The sequence below is a fragment of the Pangasianodon hypophthalmus genome, chromosome 13 (genome assembly GCF_027358585.1).
Source record: "Pangasianodon hypophthalmus isolate fPanHyp1 chromosome 13, fPanHyp1.pri, whole genome shotgun sequence".
NCBI lineage: Eukaryota > Metazoa > Chordata > Actinopteri > Siluriformes > Pangasiidae > Pangasianodon > Pangasianodon hypophthalmus.
This window is the reverse complement of record NC_069722.1, coordinates 5072452-5096196: the sequence shown is the minus strand read 5'-3', so window position 1 is coordinate 5096196 and position 23745 is coordinate 5072452. Positions and strand designations below refer to the sequence as shown.

General features: G+C 38.8%; 1 protein-coding gene across 2 annotated transcripts; it reads right to left on the bottom strand.

Moving 5' to 3' along the window:
- Positions 1 to 1289: 1289 nt before the first annotated feature.
- Positions 1290 to 21751, bottom strand: map3k14a (mitogen-activated protein kinase kinase kinase 14a). 2 transcript variants are annotated; one of them, XM_026916708.3, is made up of 16 exons: positions 21616 to 21751; positions 10920 to 11188; positions 10795 to 10834; positions 10510 to 10708; positions 9563 to 9967; positions 8492 to 8626; positions 8270 to 8399; positions 7876 to 8004; positions 5844 to 5942; positions 5578 to 5735; positions 5278 to 5428; positions 3921 to 4256; positions 3654 to 3763; positions 2320 to 2458; positions 2102 to 2202; positions 1290 to 2008 (listed from the first exon to the last, which is right to left on the bottom strand). In XM_026916708.3, the coding sequence occupies exons 2-16, from the start codon at positions 11176 to 11178 to the stop codon at positions 1808 to 1810; spliced, it is 2592 nt and encodes an 863-aa protein (XP_026772509.3). In that variant the 5' UTR covers positions 11179 to 11188; positions 21616 to 21751; the 3' UTR covers positions 1290 to 1807. The 2 variants fall into 2 exon arrangements, with proteins under 2 accessions (XP_026772509.3, XP_026772510.3); XM_026916709.3 differs by lacking the exon at positions 21616 to 21751 and adding an exon at positions 13931 to 17596.
- Between the last annotated feature and the right edge of the window lie 1994 nt (positions 21752 to 23745).

Sequence of the window (23745 nt, the reverse complement as noted above, 5' to 3'; positions counted from 1 at the left end):
GATGGTTTCCATAGTAAAAACACATATAGGGACTTGTATGGCAGATGCTCCACATAATCTAAACCTAATACCAACCAGATTAATAAAACATGCTGTTATTTAACAAAGAAAAACATTTAATCATAGAGAAATAAGTGCTGGTGAGGGAACTAGTAGTCATAGCTGCAATAAACTAAGTGATGACAGGAGCTAACTTGTTTCTCAGCCATTCCACTACATTAAATATAATGGTTAAAAAGCACAAAGTGTTGTTCATGTGACCACTGGCAAATAGCTGTGGCATAAGTCTGTAATAAGGAAATAAACAATAAATTGGATTGTTTTCCTATAGCAGTACTCCCTATCGTGTTTTATTCCTTACTTATGATGAATTGCACTAAAACTGATTTAGAGGTATCACAGCAGTGGGGGTGAATACTTATGCAATCACATCTTTTATGTTTTTTTATTTGTATAAAAAAACATGTATATTGATATTCTCTGCAGTTTAGCTTATGCACGACTTTGTTTAGATTCGTCAAATATTATTCCCAATTAAGTCAATTTCAATCCGGGCTGTAACACTACCAATGTGTAGAAGTTCAAGAGGGGTGAATACTTATGCAAAGCACTGTATGCACAATATGTTACCCCATGTTTAATTAACTATAAACTGAATATCAGAACAACCACTATAGAATTTCCTAATAAATCAATGTATTAAAATTAGTCACTGTCTGGGTGGCAGATCGACACTTGACTTTGTTTCCAGTAAAGAATCATAATGTATGAATATATATGGATAAAAGAATATGTGGTATATATGCTTTAGTCAGGCTTCATTTGAGTCAGCACCCAGACGTAGTTTCCCAGATTTGGTGCATGTGGCTTTCTACTCAGCCTACATTGTAACTTACATTGTAGCTTACATTAATTACATTGTCGTTGTGGCGGTATAGGCTTTTTTTTTACCAAATTCCTCAAGCTACAGAAACTATAATGCAAGTTTGAAGCTGTAGATATGCATTTTGCACAAAAGAAACAAGATATTCTGCAAATGCAACCTGGTCCTAAATATAATTAGGTTGTGCCACTATTTGCCACCATGTGTGGCAAGATCCACCAGGTCCAAACCCTACATCATAATAACATGATTACCAAAGAATATTTTCTGCCCGGAGAGCCGTGTACGTTCTGCTATATTAAATAAAATCATATAGCTACTAAAAAAATATCCAGATGTGTTTTACTGCCAAATCACTTAATTTATCCCAACAAAGAGGCCTGAAACAATAATGACAGCTGAGGAATGATATATCATAGGGTTTATTGTTGTACAGATCGTTGTACAGTGATACACATTGTGGCAGGAAGTAAATATAATGCACAGCAGATAATATATTATATGATGAAATACAAATGACTCTGGTCTGCCTGATCAGAAATGAAATTATATGTAATGTCTTTGATGGACAGTGATGAGATGCTTGTCTATGAGTTGCAATTCCTAGCATGTATAAACATTCATTTGTAAATGTATCATGGCATCAGTAAAAGAGATATTTAAACATTAAGACATTTCACATTAAAAATTTAAAATCAATACATTCCTGCAATACTGGAAGAGGTGGATAAAATCATTCCAAAACACACTGGCACAGTTGAGCAGACGTGAAATAATACAGCAGGTGAATAAAAAACATGGCGGATCAATGGAAAGATGGGAGCAATTAAGTTGAACTGAGAGAAGATGGGAGAAGTTTTCACGCAGTGAGATAATAAAAGTGAGATTTAAAAATGATAGACAGCAGAGGAAATAATAAAGACATCAGTCCCTGGTCTCCAGCCTCCCGTCCTTGATCCTCCAGCTCCATGGCATGTTGCAGCAGGAGCCTTGACTGTGCCGTGGGACATGGGCGGGGTCAGGGGCGGGGACACAGCGCAGGAAGAGGCCAGCTTCCTGTACTTGCTTATCGTGGGGCACCAGAGAACCGTCCTCGCTCTGCAGACTGAACACACTCTCTGAGATCTGCCAGAGATGAGCACAGACACATGTCAGCACATACACACGCACATTCAGACACAGTAATTTTGAACTCCTTTGTGCACACTGTCCAATTACCTGATCACTGATTCCTATAGCGATGTGACCCACTTTTACACGGCGGGTTTCACGGATACGGAGGCATCGTCCATTGAAGTCCCTGATGCAAACATCCACTCCTGCATGGACAGAAAGAACATGTCAGTTTGGTATATGACTAAAGTGTATGACATAATGTGCTAAACTCATTTCTCTAAACCTAAATCTAACATCTCATCAGGTGATTCATCACTCACCCTCAAAGCAGCGAGGTGGGGGCTGGTGGACGGGGCCAAGCCAATCCATACTGAAGCTCTGGCCATCCGATTGGCTGTTGTAGGAAAATACACCTGAGCTGAGGTCGTCCCCGGGGCCAAGTGACCAGCGGCCAGAGTCCTGAAAGAAGGAAAAGAAGGAGAGACAGAGGGAAAGACGACATATAAGATCATGGCATTACGACAAATGTGGTGGCAAATGCCACTGAAGCATTAAAAACAACTTTAACTCCCAATAAATCACAATAAAATATCCAAGATTATATGCACTATTTACAACAAGCTTTAGCTTCTTTGTTTTTTCACGTTTCAAAGTAATTTTTTTTTATTATTGTGTTACATGAAATTTCACAGGCAGCAGTAGCACTGAATTTAATAAGCAGATCCGTCTTTCCTTACTTTATAATTACATATCTGATCAAAACCTAATTTTCTAACATTTTTTTCTGAAATAACAGTTCAAAACTTCTTTAGAAATTATGCTGGGTTACAACATCTCTATTTCAACGATCTTGTAGTTGAGCTCTTGTGGATTTTTAAAGAAGTAAAACTGTTTTACTATGTATGTATGTATATATAAGGTTACTAGTTTCTATTTCATTCCATAAAATACAAAAATTCTTAAAACCTGGTAACACTTTTAAAAGTCAAAATATTTTAATGTCATTAAACACTATATGTTATGGGCTTTGATCTATAGGAACTTGTTTAATATATCACAATGTTTTCAAAAGCAATTCTCAATTTAAAAATATGACCAAAACTGTATCACTCATTCAGTTTAGCAATGTAACTGTAGGATGACCCTTATGTAGACAGACCTTTATGCAAAATTCAGAGATAAAAAACAACTATCAGAGGACAAGGATTTTAAAGGTTTGAGGAAGTGTGGACTTTCCAGAGAGAGAAGGAATGCAGAAGTGCACACTGTTTATTGACTAGACGCATGTAATATGACAAGTCTCACTATATGCGGAATCATGTGCTTCGAAGTAAAAACAAGCATCTGAACCCAACAATAATTATTAGCTAATACCAAAAAGAATTGGTATGTCAGGAAATGAACTCATTTCAGAGTTTTCATGAGAAATGAGGCCTCCTACAGTTTTCTGGTAACAGGCAGAAACACCATAACAAAACACACACACTAACTTGAATTGTTACTGTTATCTGCACTAATTCTGAGTAATCTAATCTGCAAGTGATAAGTTGGGTTTCCTCATACCACGCACTGGCCTGACGCACTGGTGCACTGCTTACATAAGGGTGTATGTGTGTGTGTGTGTGTGTGTGTGTGTGTGTGTATGTGTGTTTACCTTTTTGTCTCCTGGCTCTCTGCTAGAAAGGCAGTCACTACCCAGGCAGGAAAGAAGTTGCTCCTGCAGCTCGGCCGAGTGCGGCTGAGACAGACTGCTCAGGAAAAATTCTACAGAGAATAAGAGAGCTCATGTTTATAAAAAGATATAAAAATAATTAGTCTATTATTGAATAACAAGAAGATTTCAAATGTTTTGTGTAGTTCTGATTCAAAATAATTTTTGAAAAATGTTAAAAAAAACATTAAGGTTATAGTGAAGACTGACCCCTCTCGAGTTTGCGAAGCTCTTGCTCTGTGGGTTTGTAGGACTCGGGGGGTGAAAAATGAAAGTAGAGTGGTGAAGATGGAGAAAAATAACTTTCCTTTCTCAGCACAATCTCTTCCTCTCTGTCATTCTCTTCCTTCACAGCATCCACTTTTTCCACTTGTTGTCTATGGCACTTTGGCTCAGCTCTCAGTCCAGCCTGCTCTCTCCACTCTTGCCCTGGGCCCATCCACTGCTGCACAGAGCTATCGGAGAAGGGGCTGGGCACACACCTTTCTGGCTTCCCAAATGGCTTTTGATAGGCTCCTCCCCTGGCTGGGCTCCGAAGACCTCCCACTGCAGGGACACACAAACAGTCAGTGAAGATTACAGAACTACAGTGATGATATTACACCTATGTTCACACTAGCTAGTCACAAGTTTCTAATGTCACTTGTAGTTCATCTCTTGTGGGCGTTGCTTGCATTAAACACAAATTAAACAGTGCACTAATCGGTCATTTGATTTGTATGTCATGCTATTCTTTGTACTAGTTTCATTGCTACATTAGCAAACATGATACCTCTACTAGCTAGTTACACTCACCAGAGGCACCAATGATCTCTGCTATTTCCTTCAAAGCTTTTTCATAATGTCTTGATACATATTTTGGGCAGTCGTGGCCTAGAGAGTCGGAGGTGAACCTGAAGGTCGTGGGTTCGAGTCTCAGGTCCAGCAGGGATTGTAGGTGGGGGGAGTGAATGACCAGCGCTCTCTTCCACCCTCAATACCACGACTGAGGTGAGATCCTTGAGCAAGGCACCAAACCCCCAACTGCTCCCTGGGCGCCGCAGCAAAAAAAGGCTGCCCACTGCTCCGGGTGTGTGTGTGTGTTCACTACTGTGTGTGTGCACTTGGATGGGTTAAATGCAGAGCACAAATTCCGAGTATGGGTCACCATACTTGGCCACAAGTCACTTCACTTCATCTCACTATATTTATTAAAGTATATAACATCGTTTGGATTTGTCGCTTTACTAAGTCATACCTAATTTGCATAGAACTGAGAAAATCTCAAATCAAATGTTGCTTGCTGTGTCATGCACGTACACAGAAAATAAATGATCACCTGTTGCTTGCTAGTGTGAACATAGGGATATAGAGTCCTATATGGATGGGATTTGTTCTACATGGGGATCTGGCATAAGGGGCATGCAGTTAGAGAAAAATAATCAATCATACATATGTTGTTTTAGTACCCTGTTGGTTTATGACATGAAATTATACATATGTAATAAAAAATCCACATACATATAATCAATAGGAGTGTGCATGCAGTGTGGGGTGTTATGGGAAGTGTGTATATGCATAAGCTTACGTTGTTTAAGTGCTTTAACTGTTTGAACTCTGAGATCCTTGGCTGAGGCTCTTCGGCTCGGCTCTCTCTGCAGTCCCCGTTTGATGACATCAGCAGTATGAGGGCTGCAGTTGGGAGGTATCTCTCTCAGAGGTGGCGGCTCTTCAGCTATCTGCATCGACACAGTTACCACAATCAGCAAGACTCACAAGGACTGAATACAAATGTGTGTTGTCATGCTCACTAATTCATAACTAAAGAGAAAACAGCTTACTGTTCATATAATAAATAAACAAATGAAACACTTGGCATTACACTTACTTTGAGGTAGAGAGGGCGGGAGTAGTAGCGTGTCCATGGCTGGCAGCCGTTGAGCATGTGCAATAGCATGCAGCAGCTGCTCCACACATCCACCTTGGCACAACGCTTCTCTCCACGTGCCACCTCAGGAGCCATGTGAGTCTCCGTCCCCTTCAGAGCTACACACACACACACACACACACACACAAAGGCATGCTTGGTCATCCAGACTGCAACATGGTTTTCACTCAGTGTTTTTAATGTTTAATTGTTATTAAAGTTTTTACCTTGAAAAGGACTGAATCCATATAGGTCTAGTCGCTCTGACTCGCCAAAGTCACACAAGAATGTGTTTTTCCCATCCTCGGACAACAACACATTATCCACTGAAAACACAGATAACAGATTTTAAAAACAGAACTTTTCAAATAGAACGTTTCATTCATTTACTCACTGTTAAGGTCTTTTAGGTGATACTGATGAATCGAGCACAATTTGACGAAAGAAATGAACTAACAAAGATGCGCTTAAAGCTGTCTTTAATTTGAAGTGTTTGTGCATCAAGGTCACTGACACAGTGACAGCTTGTATCGGCAAGTAAATCAAAGACTTTTGCAGGATTACACTGTGGTAATAAAGAGGACTGCCAGGCAACAAAACTCTTCCCAGAAAGCAGGTGGTTTGCTCAGTCAGTGGTTTGTTCCAGGAAGGTGTGTGAAAAAAGCGCTTTCGGTTTCCATGCCGTGACTGGACTACAGTATAAATCTGATGGCCCACACAAACAACATCTCCTTCATCATTTCTTTACTGAGACGAACACCAGGGGGCGCTCCAGAAAACAGAGCGCAAGAGAGAGCAAAGCCAGTTTCCTGGCTTCCTAAAAATTCTCTCCAAATTCTCTCAAATGTGTGAACTGAAGACTGAACTGTTCATATTATAGATCCATGTGTTCACATTTATTTATTTATTTATTTATTTATTTTTTAACAAGCGGCTCCTCTCTATGTCTATGCTCATTTTCCTTTGACTGTCGATATCACCTCATCCCCCCTCCCCTCTGCACTTTTCATGAGTCACTCTGGGAAATTCCCAGCTTTCGTCTCACTCACATACACACACACATTCTCTCTCTCTGTCTTTCTCTCTCTCTCTCTCTCTCTCTCTCACTCTGTCGTTGTTAAACACACACACACATCGGACTGCCCTCTTTCTCGCCACAGGTGCTGCATTGTGTGCCCCACCCGATTCCTCTGAAAAGCCAATAAACCAAAAAAGCCAAGCCACAGAACAAAACAACTGAAGTGTGGTTACATTATAATAACATCATCCCCTTTTTAACCTTTTCATCTCAAACACCTCTCAGACCTTTATTCTAATAACAGCAGATTTTTGATCTCAGTTAAACTGACTTTATCGGAACAGATATTCATCACAGTGGTAATTTTAGTACTATACCACACTACAGTGGCATTTTAAAATAAATCATCAGTGGCTGAAATTCTGATCATGCTCATATTAAGACATTAACCAACAAGGCAATATTAGTGAGCTATAGTTATCTCACATGGCATCTCTGACTGCTTTCCTAGTGTCCATCATAACACACACCTTTTCGGTATGATCTGTTTATGAACTTCTCAGTTTCAAACTGGAAGCTCTGATATCTTTAAAGACAAATTAACCGTTTCACACACTCAAATGTTCCAAAACTGATGATAATAACGCAAAATGAGTCAATATCCAAATTTAGACCACATCATTGTTAAATTCTCTTGAATTCTTATTGGTCAGAATAAGATTATTAATGTGCTTGTTCTAATACATTATCATTTCTAGCGAAACAACTATTCACATAAACAAATTTAAATAAAAGCCTGTAATTGTTAATGTGGTGATGTTTTCTGTAAGGAAATGTTTATTTAGAATTTATGGAAGGAGTCTCCAGTGTCAGCACTTTGTAACCAGAAAAAAAGGGCTGGTGAGGGAATGACTGTTTATAGACGCTATAACTTAAGCGATAACAGGAACTAACTTGTTTTGTGGACAAATTACCTATCAATAACTGTAACTATAAACAGATACGTTTAATTAATAAAAAAATAAGAGAAATAATAAAATTGTACTGTTAGTGGAAAATGATCAACTTCTGTGTATTAACAGTAACTCAGGCCGCATCACCCCGCCTCGTTTTTGATTATTATCCTATAACAATCCATCTCAAGTATTTCATTTATCTATTTTTAAAAGGTTCTATCATAGGATTGATATACGTTTCACACCTCGGCTCAGCTTATCCTGCTTTGTTTTTTTAGGTTGTACCTTTGACATCCAGGTGTAGGATGCGTCTCTTGTGCAGGTGCTCTAGTGCCCCCAGGACCTGACACATGTAGTGCAGGGAGAGATCCTCGGGCAGGCGACCCCTTTCTGCCAACAACTGCCCCAGAGAGCCTGGAGGTGGAGGACGAAGGAGGAGAGAAGAAGGGGAAAAAGAGGAGAGTCAGGACAAAGTGAAGTTTGGCACTGCTTCAAAGCTAAAATATCTTAGTTTTTGATAAATGATGACTTCCTGGTTTTGTGTCCTTGCTTTCAGACCTTGCTGTATGTGTGTGTATTTTATAATATTGTCTCCAAAATGCAAATTCGACTAATTGCACGACTCAATTCATACGGAACGCTACAACACATTAGGGGCGGGGTTGGCCTTAATTCGTACCAGGTTTGAGATCCATGAACAAGATGACGGATTGACCCTCTCGGACAAATCCAAAAAATTCCACCACGTGAGGAGACTGGAGGGCACTCCACGAGCCCACCTCCTCACTTCTGAAACGTTCTAACGGCACCTAACAAACAGAACAGAGAGAGGGAGGTAAGGACACACAGGCAGGACCTGCACACACACATATACACACTGGCACACGACATTCAGAAGTACCTTTTTGGCAGCGCACACAAAGCCGCTGGATTTGTCTCTGATGCTGTAGACGACTCCGAACGAGCCTTGCTTTAGTAAATCACAGAGCTCGTAATCCCTTCCCTCTCGATATTCATAGTCCTGTGGCTGTAGTTCCTACACACACAAGAACACACATGGGACAAGGTCTGGCTTATACAAAAGTTGCTAGTTTTACAACAAGTGGACATTCATGGAAATAAATCAGTAAAGTTTAAACACCTCAGGAGAACTCAGAATTTATTTATTTATTTAAATGTATTTTTAGTTTTTATATTTTAATTTTGGATTTAGTAACATTAATTCTGTTCAATCTTTCCAGAGGAATTCCTAAATACACACTGCACACTGTGTAACATCCTTGACACTCACTTTCAGCAAGCTGTCATTTTCCAAACTCAGTCACAGGATTGTTAAATAATTCATACCTGCATTTTATTCAAATTCAGGTTTGGTGGCAATTATCTCTAGTTTTCATCTAGGTGTATTTTTTTTTTTTTTAATTTAATTTAATGCTAGTGTTTTATTTTATTTTTTGTCAATTTACTGTTTTCTTAGCTATATATAATAACACATATAGCTCAAAATTCCCACAGACACAAAAAGCAGCACATCTAAACTTATACCTCACTGCATTATACCGTTGTGGAAAGGGTGCTTGCAGTCGCAAAGAGCGAATCACAATCTATAAATGTTCATGTGTTTTGTGGGGTGCATGTGAGGAAACTCCCGTAAGCAGAACTAGGCTACTGAGATAAACATGAAACCTCTCAGAGCTGAAAAACAGGAAACCGCTGAACAAACATGCAAGCGTTCGCGCCTGATGTTTTTATCGATGTATGTTTCACTCTCTCTTATATGTAGTAGTATGACTACTGTATGTGACTCACTTTTCGATTCAGCAACTATTTAACTGTGCAGTCATGTGTGTAGTTGTGTCAGGCTGCATTTGTATTTGTATTCACAACGGGTTAATGTTGGCCATTCTTTTTCAGTATGATACATCAAGTGTCACTTCACACACATGTCACGCAAGCCTGTTCTTTTACACACCTCTTTAAAGAGGATGCCTTCATTTGTGTCGCTCTCTACTGTCTCTTCCTCTCCATCCTCTTCTTCTTGTCTGTCCCTCACGTCTCTGACCATCTGTTTGGCAAACGCCGAGGCAAAGGAGCACTCGGCCTGTGAAACGTTGTTCCTGAGGCCTACAAGTGCCAGGCTGCATTCGGCTTCACTGATAAGCGGCGAGTCGGGGTCCAGCGAGCACTCGCTCTCTTGGCCATAGGATACCAGGCCATGCGGGGGAATGAAAAGGCACTCCCAGGGTTTGGAAGATAGCGGAGTGCTAATGAGGCCTGGGTGAGAGGAGTAGGACGGCTCCGCTGTCTCCTGCACAGACAGACTTTCTGTGCTAATTGCACTGCTGCTGTTGCTGCTGAGGTAGCTACATTCTCCAAGCTGGTGGAAAAACACACAGTTCTAGTGCTCAGTTATGAGGTACAAACTGTTATAAATGTTAAGGCAACAGTATAAAGCAGTTTCATGTTTCAAACATATATTCAGTAGTATTCTATACTAGACATTCTAATTTGCTCACTGACACATGGAGTATTGAGATTCCATGCCAAATTTACAGTAGGGTTGTTATAGCTATCCTCTACCTGAACCATAAATTAAAGGGATCTTTCACACTACATCTACAGAAAATTAAAGAATTTCATGTCCACCCAAATTCTGTCCATGTTCACCTTCCAAATGTATACATCTGTCTCATTTTGTCCCACTTCCTCGCCACTTTCGTTACATTATCAATGTTTCCTGTTCATGGTTCCCTGTTACCATGGCAATTAATTAGTTTCATCTATTGCTTGTTACGCTTATCTGTGTAAACCCTGGTCTGTCTCTTCGCTCTTCATGGAATTCGTTTTATGACTCGTTTTTCGTTTTATGGATTTCCCTTAACAATGTATTTACCCATAACCACTTTATATACATCTCACCTCTCCGCTGTCCTGTTGTGGCACTCTAGTGAGTCTTCTCTCTCTCACTCTCTCGCTCCCTCCATCCCTCTGTTGGCCCTCCCTCTGTGAAACCCTCCGCCGCTGTCTCTTCCGTCGTTTTTTCCTAGGCTGGCGGTGAGAGACCGAGCCTTGGGGTAAGGGGAGGGCTGCCCTGAAGTTGCTGTACACATTTTTATGTCTGGAAAGAAATAAAATGAATCAACCATTAAAATAACCAGTGCACTTTCATTTATTTTGTCTTTCAGTGATAGGTCAGTTCTCTACCTGCTGTTGGGACAGAATTCCTGCGAGTCCTGAGATTCACCTGCAGAGAGAAAATAATGTTGACCACAGGTCAGTCTTTTGTGCTTCATTTTTCAGCCTCTTTATTAGAAGGATTAAATACTTACACTCTGCTTGGGCGATGATGGAGGGCTTCTCGGTGCCCAGAGGTCCTGTGCCTACATGCTTGGCTGTTCCATGAGAGATGACCTTCAAAAAGTAGTTGGAATAATCCGTCAGCTCGTACTGTTTATCGTCCTTTCCAGAGGTGACAGGAGACTGAGGCTCGGGGCTGGAAGCATGGCAGCTGTGGACCTTGAGTTTAGGCTGGTTTGTGGACATGGAGAAGGGCTGGGTGGAATTAAAGATCCTCTGTACCACTGCCATCTTTCAGAACCTGGAAGAAGGGAACAAACAGACAAGGGATTCACCTTCACACCTGGCCTTCTTTAACTGCTGCTCGTCACGGTGACTTACACAGGCAAGTATTTTCTTTCAGACGTGACACAGTAATAAAAACTTGTCGACTTCAACAGCCAGTGGAGTTACTAATCTCTTGTGAACTTTGTACCGCCGACAGTGTTCTGGCTCACAGGGACAAACGCTAGTCTGTTCTTTCATAGCCTGTTCTTTCAGAGCCTCATGAGGACGTTTGTGCCACCTGGTGAGGAGGAAACCTGATCGCAGTTCTCAAGCACTTGTCTCAGTTGGAGCGGAGGCCTCAAAGGATGACAGTGAAGTTGATGAGGAAGTGACTGGATGAGGCAGAGGCAAAGCCGGAGAGGCCGGTTTATAGCTAGGCCTTAAGAGCGAAATAAGATACGAGCTGGACATGATTTGACAAAAAGTACCAGTGTACCAACTCTGCTTAAACAGTGATTGGAGTCCAGTAAGTCTTATAATCAAAGACAACTGAAACAGGACCTGCTATGCAGATACCTTCTACTCTTTCGATCTAAATTAACAAATACGTAATGGTATATGCCAATAAAATGTCAATATCATTATAAATTATGTCGCAATAAACTTTTCTGAGCTATCGCAGCATAATATTTTTTAAACAGAAAACTTCTCCTGATTTGAAGTAGCTGGTTTGATGTTATTCTTAAATTCTTAAATTTTACGATTGTTGGAATTGATTATATTTATTAGAATTTATTTTTTATCATTTTCATTTTAAAGTAATTTATTTTTGTAGACATTGTAGACATGAAAGAGTTGTCACAAGACAACTACCAACTGGGAAGGGTGGGGCAAACACGTGCTTCCTCTGAGACACGTGAAACCAGCATCACGGGGCAGAGCGACACACTCCGAAGAAAGTACTATCTACTCTCTTCTGCATACTTGAGCTCACAGATGCCCACATTTGGCTAGTGCCGATGTGATTGACATGGAAGAGAGTATATCGTCCCTCCCGCCCAGAGAGCACAGCCAATTTTGCTCCCTTGGCTCCCGGCCATGAATGGCTGTGGCATTCTCAGGATTTGAACTTGCGATCTCACAACGATAAGTTGAACGATTTTCTATTGCACCACTCAGGAGCCCCGTCTTCTTGTTTCTGTTTGGGCGTCTCGACCTACTTAGAGAAGCAGTTTTAAAACCATTGCACTATTTATTCATATTATTGGAAAGCTCACATGGAAAGGGCTAGATTTCTGAGGAAACTGAAAGAATATATCATTTATGATAAACAAAATTTCACAAACGCATGTCCTTACCATAACATTCACTTAACATCAATTCCTGATTGAGTCTCTAAGAAAACAACAACAACAAACTTTTTTTATTTCGTATCTTCCCAAAATAATCTGATATATTTACTGCACAAAGATACAAAGAAACAAGTTATTATTAATGGACAGTGTTGTTGAAGTATTTAGTTGGCCAAATGATAGGCAGTGCGAGAGGTGTGTGTAAAGATTACAATGGTTACAGCATGTTGCATCAGTGCGTCCTCACTTGACTTCTTTCAGCCACTTTCTCTCTCTGCTCTCTCTCTCTGCTCTCTCTCTCTGCTCTCTCGCTCTCTTTCTCTTTCAATTTAAAAGAAAGCAGGCCTCCTTCTGAAGCTGACATGAACTGAGTGCGAGCCTGCCAAACACTCACTGGCTTCAGAAAGCCGAGTTCTCCATTTTGAACTCTCTCAAAAAGGCGGGAGATGACATCTTCAAACATCAGGCAACAACAACTGAGCACTCACATTCACTCCATTGCTGAGTACCGATTCATGTGTAGAAATACACAGAGCACACACATGTATCCACTGTTTTAATGCAAAACGCAATCCGAAGCCTAGCAGCCATCTTTTTCTTATTTACACTGTTCTATAAACAGTATTATGCTATGGGTATAAAATAGGTGTATGTTAGGTCATATGCCACTTGTACAGAGACAACCTTTGAAAGTGGGAGTGGCAGATCTCTCTGTGATAAACTAGAATGAAAAATATGTGGGTGATCATGTCACAGCCTTGTATCGATATAAAATGTTCTTTCTTCTCACCGCAACTGCATGCCTCTGCCAGCAAAGTCTTTATCCTTTGATCTGAATCAAACTTGCAGCACAGGCCCACATAGCATGGCAAGCGCTGCTGTTTTTCTTCACTGATGAGACCAATCAGTGACCGTCATGCTCTGACTACTCCAAAAACGACGTATTTGCATGGAGTAAGGCATCCCTGCATACTGGACAATGAGGGCTGCAGAACATTTACGTTCACTGTAAAAACAGTCGTCCTGCCTGCATGACATTTCAGCGCAAATATATTGACTGATTAAACACACAAGGAGCATGCTTTACTGTATTAAACCTTTAACTCTTTCCTCTAAGCCATCACTCTGCTGTCATGCCTCAGTGCAGCTCCAGTAAAACTGCATTTTATCTCTCCAACTTCCTGATACTGTCAAGTTCAAAACAATACAAGCTCTTGTGTACAGGCACACTTACAATCACACACACGTTTAAATGCTAAATACTGTGTATTACACATAATAATCACACACCAGGTAATGACAAACAGCTTATTTATGCAGGGGTAATATGAAATACAACATGCGATAAGAAGTAAACCTGCACATGAATTAAAAAAAATAGAAAAAAAAATAGTAAAACTGAAAAGAAGAGATGAAAAACATACCAGCTATGCAACTGCAGCGAATCGTTCATTCCTAGTGGTTTCTTCCTTCTTTATTCGTTTCAGCCTCATGAGGGAGAATGCACGGTTTCTACACTCGTGTCCGTGTGTGTTTTGCGTACTCACACACGACGTCCTGTTAATTCAGCTCCTCCCTCTCTCTTTCTCCAGCTCTCTCTCTCCTTCTTACTCTGTATACCTCTGATGCTGGCCTGCTGCCAGGCGACTGAAGCAATCTTATTGGACATGCGGTATGCTGATTTACAAGAAATTCATCCGGCTTCTCTTTTCTCACCCCTCCTCTCTCTCTCTCTCTCTCTCTCTGTCTCACTCTCTCTCCTCTTCCCTCTTAACAAGACTGTAGTGTGACCTTTCAAAAAGCTCTCTCTCTGCCAATCTGTCTTTTATTTAACATCCAAGTTTTAATCTTATGCTATTACAGTGACACACTTCTCTATTTAACTTCAAAGTTGTCAGATAAACTCAATTCCATGCTCAATCAATCACTTAAACCTGGAGTGTGTGTAACATCGTACTAAATTCACTGCATTTATTAGCTGAGGAAACAGTGCTATGCTCCAAACAGACCAGTCAAACAAAAAAACACAACCAACAGTCGTTGATCTGTGAGAAGTTACTGCGATGCCCCACCCTCCTGAGATCATACGATTCACTGTCGAGCAAACGACCATTAATTCTGCTTCCTCAACTCCTCTGCCATGTCAGACACACAGAAATTTATATGTTGCCTACATACACATAAATGGCTTATGTTGGACTCGCAATGGCCTGTGTGACCAGGAACTGAAATTACATTCCTGAAAGGAGGTAATTACTGTATGGATAAGGGCAAAAGTTTTCATCCACCATGGGTTTATAGCCAAATCACAAGACAAGTCAAAATCAACAGATTTTGTTTAGAGGATATAAAAGAAGGTGGAGGCTGGGGTTATCAAAAATGTTTGTCACTTTTAAACTATTTTGATCTTTTCACTATTAACATCTTAATATACACAATTTAGCCATTTCTATTACTTGTACTGATTAAGGATCATCTCATAAACCAAACACACTAAATGTCCTATCAGTATAAAATATTTCTTCTTCTTCATTTCCTCATAAGCTTACCCAACATGGAGGAAGTTACAGTTTTAAAACCGTTTCTGCTATAATGATATGGATCACTTGACAGTAAGTGACATTACCCTGAAGAAAGCAGAGCATTCTGGGCTGTACAATATCATGTATTAAATTTAGACTCCACATATTCCTAATTCAACAACACAGCAGTGTGTTTAAAGGAAAAACGACTGGCTCTACTGAAACTGCCACTGCCACTTTGTGGCATTATTCATTATGACCAGCCATACTACATGCCTTTTTTTTTTAGGTTTACAGTCATGATGATTTATTAATTAACCACAATAGGCGTTAGACCACAAGCCTAAGATGACACTCCTGTTTCGTTTCTGGTAGAAAAAAACACTTTGAGGAAAACATCATTCTTATGGGTGTTGGCTTTTATATGACAGCATCAGAAACTGAACTGTGATGCCTGAGCCCCAACTGCATCGAATTAAAATGTGAATATTTTCCAAAGTCGAATGGAGTAAGCCACTTCTCGTATCCTTAATTTCTTCTGAAACAGTTCAGGGCATTTGGGGAAGTGAGAGACACACAATGATTGCCTCACTCAAGAGGAGAGCCATTAGCTTGCTGAATGCTGTCCAGAAAAATACAAGGCATAGATCGAGTACAGTAGAAACAACACAGGGTTCCCTATAAAAAAACTGCACTGGGGTACAACTGAAATTTTGCAATTTCCAGCACAAGTAAATAAAGTTTTTGTGCCACAGAAAAGGGAAGTAAGGATGGTTCTGGCTACAGCACCCGGAAAAGTGTGGTGAGCATCTGGGTGGGAGCTGAACATGGAGGAAATCACACACTCTTACAGTTTTCTGCTATAATGATAGGGTTCACGTCTTCATGGCCTGAAACTACAAACCACCCTGACCACTGGGCATGAACATTCTCATGCTCAGTAACGTGAATATGCACCAGGTCTCTAACAGCAAAGAATGTGGCATAACTAAACCATTGCCACTTGATTCATGGCACAACTACCTTGCAATTATGCAGTAGGTTCCAAACATCTACAAACTTACAAGAGGTTAGTGACTAAAAACATGTTTAAACCTGATAACACCTGCAAAGAAATGTTGTAACAGCATCTACAGAGGATTGCGTCTTGTCCATTTTGCATTAAAGACAAAATATAGGGCAAGTGTCCTGAAAATCACTTCGAATTGACCATTGCATGTGTAAATTAATATGACTAAAGGGCAGGTAATATATTCATGAAAGCCTGTTTCTGTGATATGAAGACAAAATAAAACCATTATTTTACTAACGTTCCTCCAAATTATGTCAAAAATAATGAAAGAGTTTCTCAAATTTTTATCTAAACATTACAGCAGTTAAGTTGAGTTTACAGTTTCACATTTATTTATGCATCGCATGTTTGCATATAGGGTACCAACAGCATTTAAAGAGCATTTAAAAAGGGGTTTATTCATTTATTAATTTTTACATTTACCTTATGAACAGCACATACACTCATGTCTACATGTTACACATCTCATCACTTTTAAAAGGCTTTATACTTGGTACATAACTATGTATATTGTATGTGTAGCAAGTTTCAGTCTGAGTTTCTTTGAAATCCAAACTGGCCATTTGTCACAAGAAAAAAAAACTAATTTAAATGTTGATTCCTTTATTTGTAAATAAACCACAACTGCACTAACTGCACTCCCAATTTATCCAACTTTATTTTGGATCCTAAACTCAGAGTCCAAGATTTTAACAGTTATCCAATGCTAAAACAAACTTTTTCTGGAGTTAGTGATTACTACTGAGGAATATGCCATTTGAAACACTAATCACAATGAATAAATTTGTTAGCTATCTGTGAAATCCTGGTATCCATTTATATTTACATTTAATGTTGCGGAACATCTGTGAAAACATGTTAGTTAAGATTAATCACAGTCGTGAATTCAGTAGTGCTGTGGTAGAAGTCGAAGTATTAACTGATGAGATAAAAACGTGTGTTTAGACCCCATTGTATGACTACCAATGAAAAAATGCATTTGATATGTTGGAATGCATGAGAAAGACGGATTGCGGAGCTGCTCCTAATGGAAATCGGATGTTTTCTCTACCCCGACAGAAGGAGTGTGCAGGAGTGGGAGGAGAGGAAAGTTTACACTCAGGATTGTGTGTAATAATCTGGGGGTGGGTTGTGGGTGTATCAAAAAGAAACTGAGACTGGACAATGTGTGTGAGCAATGAGAAGTTCTTGGTTTGTATAATAATAGGTTCAATCAGAGCTTTTCACATGGATACATTCAGCGAGAAGATAATGGTACTGACAAGAATGTGCAATGGCTTGGGCACACATTCAAACACTATTAAAAAAAGACATTAAAATGCAGAACCACGCAGAATGAGAAACACACACACATACACACAGGGCTATGACTCATGTACGCCCCCGCAGATGTACAGGATGCTTAAGGCCTGACTAAGACCCACTCTGAGCTTGTATCTGGGGCCCAGAGGAACCTAAAGCTCCAAACCAGCCCCAACCTGCACCAGGCGACCTCTGCATACCCCTACAGCCCCACTCCCCTACCCACAATCCTCTGGGAGACTGATTACTTGAATAAATTCCCTACATTTAGCTACCACCCACACAGATTACCCCAGCAGGGTGAAAGAGTGTGTCTTTACGTCATTAAATCATATGCACCTCTCCTGGGATACCTAAAAATATACAGCGTATGTTTTTAAGCATTCTTTAACGTTTATTCTGCAAAATTATACTGACACACCCTATTTCTTTTTTCTTTCCTTCTTTCCTTTTTTTTTTTTTTTTTACATTGGCTGGGTGTTTTAAGTCAGATCTTAATACCAAAATCTAAAATGTATTTAATAATCGTTCTTAAACTGCAACAATTAGAGTTTTTACTTTCCCTCCTTTATATTTTACAGACTGAATTACAGTACGTTCTTTCAGCATTATGTTCATTTCGAATTACATTCAAAGTATTTTTTTTACATGCCATGACTTTTTTTTTTAACTATTTTCATAAAATTCTTTTCTTCTTTTTTCAGAAGATGTTTTCTGTGCTGTGTCCAACATCTGACTACAAGCCAATTTTAATAATAATTCTGCATACTCACACACTATTGGTTGTCAATATTTCTGATTATCACCAACCTCCTCAGCTTCACTTTGAGAATAAATGTTTAAGAATAAATCTTCATTACTATAATACTTGTGCTCAGTTCTTAGGTTGATTTCTGAGTTACACATGGTCCATAAAAATGAAAAAGAATGCATACTGCTAAATATCTCCAAGTGAACTTCATATACACTTTAACTTGGGTATGATTGCAAAAAACAGGATTTATACTCGACTCCTCGTTTTTTTAGGAATGTTTCCGCTGGACACTTGATGCTGAACCTCTCAGCACGGACATTTTCCAGCTGCTGTGGCAACCTCGACTAAACACGGCATACACAACGACACCTGTTTGTGCTGAGCAGCTAAAAATATAACATGGATACAAAGCTATATCCAGTTTGCTATGCGGACTATGGGCATGGCCGTCACCACGCAGACTTCCATTCATATTTCAGATTCATTCAACAGCATTATATAATGTCACTTGCTGATAATTGTGAAACTCATAAGAATCTGCACAAGCCGATTCAACCTGCACTTCCTTGGTAAAATGCAAACTGCATTTGTTCTGTCTTATTAATTTCAGGACAGAAAAGGAAAAGAGAGACTGCTGCTGTTATAACATAAGTAATAACAGGAACCTGTTTGGTGGTTGTTCCACAACATTAAATGTAACTACACACGAATAAAATGTATGATGCGTTGTCCTTAATGAATAAAAAAAATATAGCTGTGGTATAAGAGGAACAAAACACTTTGCGACATGCAGGTATAGGAAAAAAATAATCAACTTTGAGGTGGTATCAGTAACTCCGCTTCACGTCAGGCCACATCACACCACCCTGCTGTTGAGTATTTTCCTATAACAGTGCACTCAAAGTCTATGACTTATTTATTATGTGTAACATTTTAAAAATCAAGCTTGACCATTATAGTTCCTACTAATTTTGCATGAGATTCAGTTCAAATAGTTGATTAATTTGCTATGAAAATGTAATAACTCAAGAAACATGAAGGTATTAGGTATGTCGTTCAGTGGAGCCAAATCAGAGCAAAGTGGGTTCTGTATCATTTTTCATACAATATATATGTTTACTCTTGCTTTTAAATAATGTCTTAATGTTACTTATGTATGGTTTCTGTTTGACTGGGTCAATTCAACTTCCATCTTCTTTATATATATATTTATTATGCACTCTTTAAGTGTAAACTGTAAATTGTATAAAACATATCTCACTAGCAAATGGTTAATTGTTTGAAATAACAACAAATATAATTAGAATAAATTGAAATACACATTAATACAATCATGCACCAAATGTTTCGCCACAATATCGATAATATCACAATAATATCTTCAGGGGATAAGCAATGGTGCTGGATATTTTGACTGAATTTGTTTGGCTCTGGTAGTTGATAACTCGCTCAAACACCAACACCACGGCACAAGGGAAATTCTCTGTTGTGGAGGAACAACACCACAATCATTAGGCCATGCACCTGTGTATATGAACTATGGGTTCATATCTATATTTGACATAGTAAAATGATGTATGTGTAAAATTTGAGCTGCATTCTGGTTTGATTCATAAATCTCAGAACTGGACTCATCTATGCATAAAACTTTACTGTTTATATACAAATTAATTGTTTATATTCATCCTAAACCTAAATTCTCATGTAATCGGATTCAAAGTTACATGTATGCACTGAGCTGCTTTTACATGTATGCATGGAGCGTCACACTAGCTGAGTGTTGAACTTAAATCTATTAAAATATGTAATGATGAACTTTATATAGCCACGGGACTTTTCTTGCACCAGCCACGTTGGTCAACGTGTGGTGTGACTCAAACAAACATGTTCAGAAAGTACGCATAAACAGTTTACTCTATTCAGATCGAGGTGAAACATAGCTGTTTAGTATAATGCAATCTCATACACTTTGCCTTCCTGCCTGAAAATGGCACATTTCTTTGACCATTTAGGAAATAACCAGGGTCTTCTACTGCATTTTCTATAACTTACCCATTTTCTTCAAATTTCTTTATGTAATTTTGAACATCATATCTCAGAAAGTTTTTTTTTTATATGATATTGCTCACAATATCCTGATTCAAAAGGTGGCAGTGTTTTAGATTAGTCATTTACAAAACTCTCCTCGGGGTATGTGTAACATTTGGAACGATTTTGGAAAATCAAAATAATTCTGGTTAGCCTTATAGAATTATAGCATATTAATAATATATCACAATTATTTTCATGTTAACAGTTAACTGTTTATGCCCAGATAAATACCTGTAAACACAAACATCTTGGGTGGCCTAAGACTTTTGCACAGTAATAGTATTACGGCATATTGTAACAACACAATGTTAAATATTCTACAAATGTTTAAAAAGTAGTAAAATATTATTTCCAAATACACTGACACACACTACAAGATTTTTACTTGATTGCAACAAACATACCAGGTGAAATTCAAAGAAAATTGCACTACACTGTAGTGAAGAACTACTACAGGAGTGTTACTTTTAACAAATGTGAAAATATTCCAGCATTTTCCAAACCACAAAATAAATAAATAAATAAATACAATTATTACTATTTATGAATATTCGCTCTCGTAAATATTAAATGTAAAAGCATTTATTGTCAGCTACTTTAACATTATTGTAATGTACAAGATGTTTTAAAGTGAGTAAATGCAAAAAAGCAACCAAAAAAAAAATCAAGTGTGCAGAGCAGAATCCTGTGAGTGCTAACTGCAAATATAGCCTAGACTGTATATAAGCTGCTTATATAAAATATATAATAAATATATACAGTGTGTGGACAAGACCCAGCTGAATGCACTGTAAACTCCTTATTATAGGCAGAAAAGGGTTAATTACTCTGTAAGTTAAGATCTCATGTCCAGATACGACCTGTTTCTCATTAAAGGCAGACACAGCCTACTTCCTAAATTTACTTCTAACTAAGTGAAATGTTAGTTTACCAAACTAAAGAATGAAAAAAATGATATATGGTATACAAAGCCAGATTCAGAAATTAGTGACAACTATACAAGAGGAATCGTTTTCCCGACTGGCTTCCTGGTACAAGAGCGAGTTTTCAGTATAACTCTAAAACTATGTACAAACCCCGTTAAAAATCTTCAACACTGAGGGTTTTTTTTTATTATTTTTGAGAAGCTATAAATGTGTTACTTTACTGAAGAAAGCAGTATAAAGTTAGCTGTAAGTTAGTTGTTACTAGGGGCTGGATGATGTCATGTTAACGCTAGCACTTCCGCCTTTCCTCCGCCATTTCACAGCAACTGAAAAGTGTCTAAATGTAAGCCAAGTCAAGGCAGTTGTCGCCAAATTGTATTTCAGCTGATTTATTTGAGACACTCTGTAGCTATATGGATTAGTTCAAGTGAGAATAACTTACCGGTTCGTGTGTATTTAGTGTAAAAGTCTGGTATGCTGGTGGTGGTGGTGGTGCTGCTGGGCGGTTTCTTCACTTCTCTCTCTCTCTCTCTCTCTCTCTCGGCCAGATGTGCTCAGCAGGAAGCTTATGGCGGTAATCATAAGAGGAGGTGGGCTGGAGAATCAAAATTTGACTACTCAGAATAATATCTTATAGTAAATATCTAAATATCTAAAATGCATATCTAAAATGTGGAACCTAGTGCAAAATAAGCTGTACCTAACCTATATTTTGTAGTGTGTTCATTAGAAGCTTTAATATAAAATATATTAAAGGAAAAGCCCACTCACACATTAAGCAGCCTTTTATTTGTCACATATACATTACAGCTCAGTGAAATTCTTTTCTTTGTATATCCTAGCTTGTTAGGAAGCAGGATCAGTCATAATACAGCACGCCTGGAACAGAGAGGATTAAGAGCCTTCCTTGGGGACCCAACAGCAGTAGTAGTTTGGCAGTGCTAGGGCTTGAACCCCCAACCATCTGAGCAATAACTAACCACTGAGCCACCACTGCCCCCAAGAAATATGTTTATATTGAAATATGAATGATGTGCTTTGTGATTCTGGTACTCATTTGTTGGTTGGTGCTATATTTTCATTATTTCCATCAGAAGTTAAGGATTGTCTGCCACTCTGACATCACAGGGGGACACTATGCTGTATTTGACTACAGATCGTAACTCCTAATTCCTGACCTCTGACCAGGCAAAACCAAAGAAAACGCCACCACAACTCAGAATTCCTGCTTGGAAGCTAGGCATGGTCTCCTCAACCACGAGTTCCACCAAGTTCAGCAGGTGACATCAAATCAACATGACTGCATGCAGCATGAACAGTAAACAAAGTAACACTTCTTATCTTTAAATGAGTTATTCTGTATATACAAGTATTTGCATTAGATTAATCAATATACAGACATACTGTATTTGCTCGTTAAATCTACAGGGTGTCCCAGAAATCTCCATACACAGGGGACTATGTACGCAAACACCACGTTGGTTGTGCCTTTGTTAGTGGATGTACGTGGACTAGGATGTACGCTTCTCGGTTGGTCCACAACACTTCCAGTCTTTTTGAATTTGATAATAAGTTTGGAAACAGTGTCATGTGTGATGTGCTTGCCATGTTTGCTGTTAAAGTCCATCGCATCCTTGCGACAGCTTCCCAATCCAGCCATGACAATGATTTCAATACATTCTTCTTTTGTCAAAGGCATTCTTAAAGGCTATCTGAAAAAAAAAAAAAAAAATATATATATATATATATATATATATATATATATATATATATATATATATAATATAAACTAAGTATGAAACAATTTGGAAGACATTTGCTAAAAAGTGTTAATTTCCCCTATGTATGGAGACTTTTGAGACGCTCTGAATAACATTGACTATACAGTTTGCTGTTTTGAGGAGGAATATATACTGTATATATACATGACTTGTCACAGTTAGCTGACTAGCTTGTTGCTAACAAAAGGCATCCATGTTTTTTTTCCTATTTCAAGTGTCAAGTGTCAAGTGGAGTTTATTGTCATTTCAACCATATACAAGTACATAGTGAAACAGCGTTTCTCTAGGACCAGGGTGCTACATAAGACAAACACAGAACTACAAGGGACTACATAATTTATATATATTTTGCAGCTTGCACAGAGGTCAAAAATGGCATCATTCTGACCTTCCCACTTCTGAGGTAACTCGAATGCAGCATTACTAGTGCAGGTGCTGAATAGGAGAAATTTTTTTAATAGGAAATAAGAGGAAATTTTCAAATATCTCAAACATAAGGGATAATGGTAAGTTTTCGTTTACCTCCTAAAAACAAAAGAGCAAGTGTTTCTTTCCTCACTCATTTTCCAGTGACATTCATCATCATATTAATGAGAAATCCACCAGAAAATTAGTGGAGACAAGAAACACTGGACTCAAAGTTCCACAATGCAATGAAGCTATAAGATGAAGTTATGCCAAGTTACAAGAGAGACTCGGCTTGACTAGTTAGCTATCTACGAGATGACGTGTGTACTGGCGGTGACAGCGGCATTAGCATGAAACTTTGGAAGATGATCTGTTTGAGAAAG

Bases quoted from the DNA above. Each gene is read 5' to 3' on its own strand.
- map3k14a (XM_026916708.3), bottom strand. From the start codon at position 11,178: ATGGCAGTGGTACAGAGGATCTTTAATTCCACCCAGCCCTTCTCCATG. The intron at 8,005-8,269 runs GTACGAATTAAG...CTCCACCTCCAG, and splicing joins GTTCATGGATCTCAAACCTG to GCTCTCTGGGGCAGTTGTTG. The intron at 3,764-3,920 runs GTCAGTCTTCAC...TATTCTCTGTAG, and splicing joins GCTTCGCAAACTCGAGAGGG to AATTTTTCCTGAGCAGTCTG.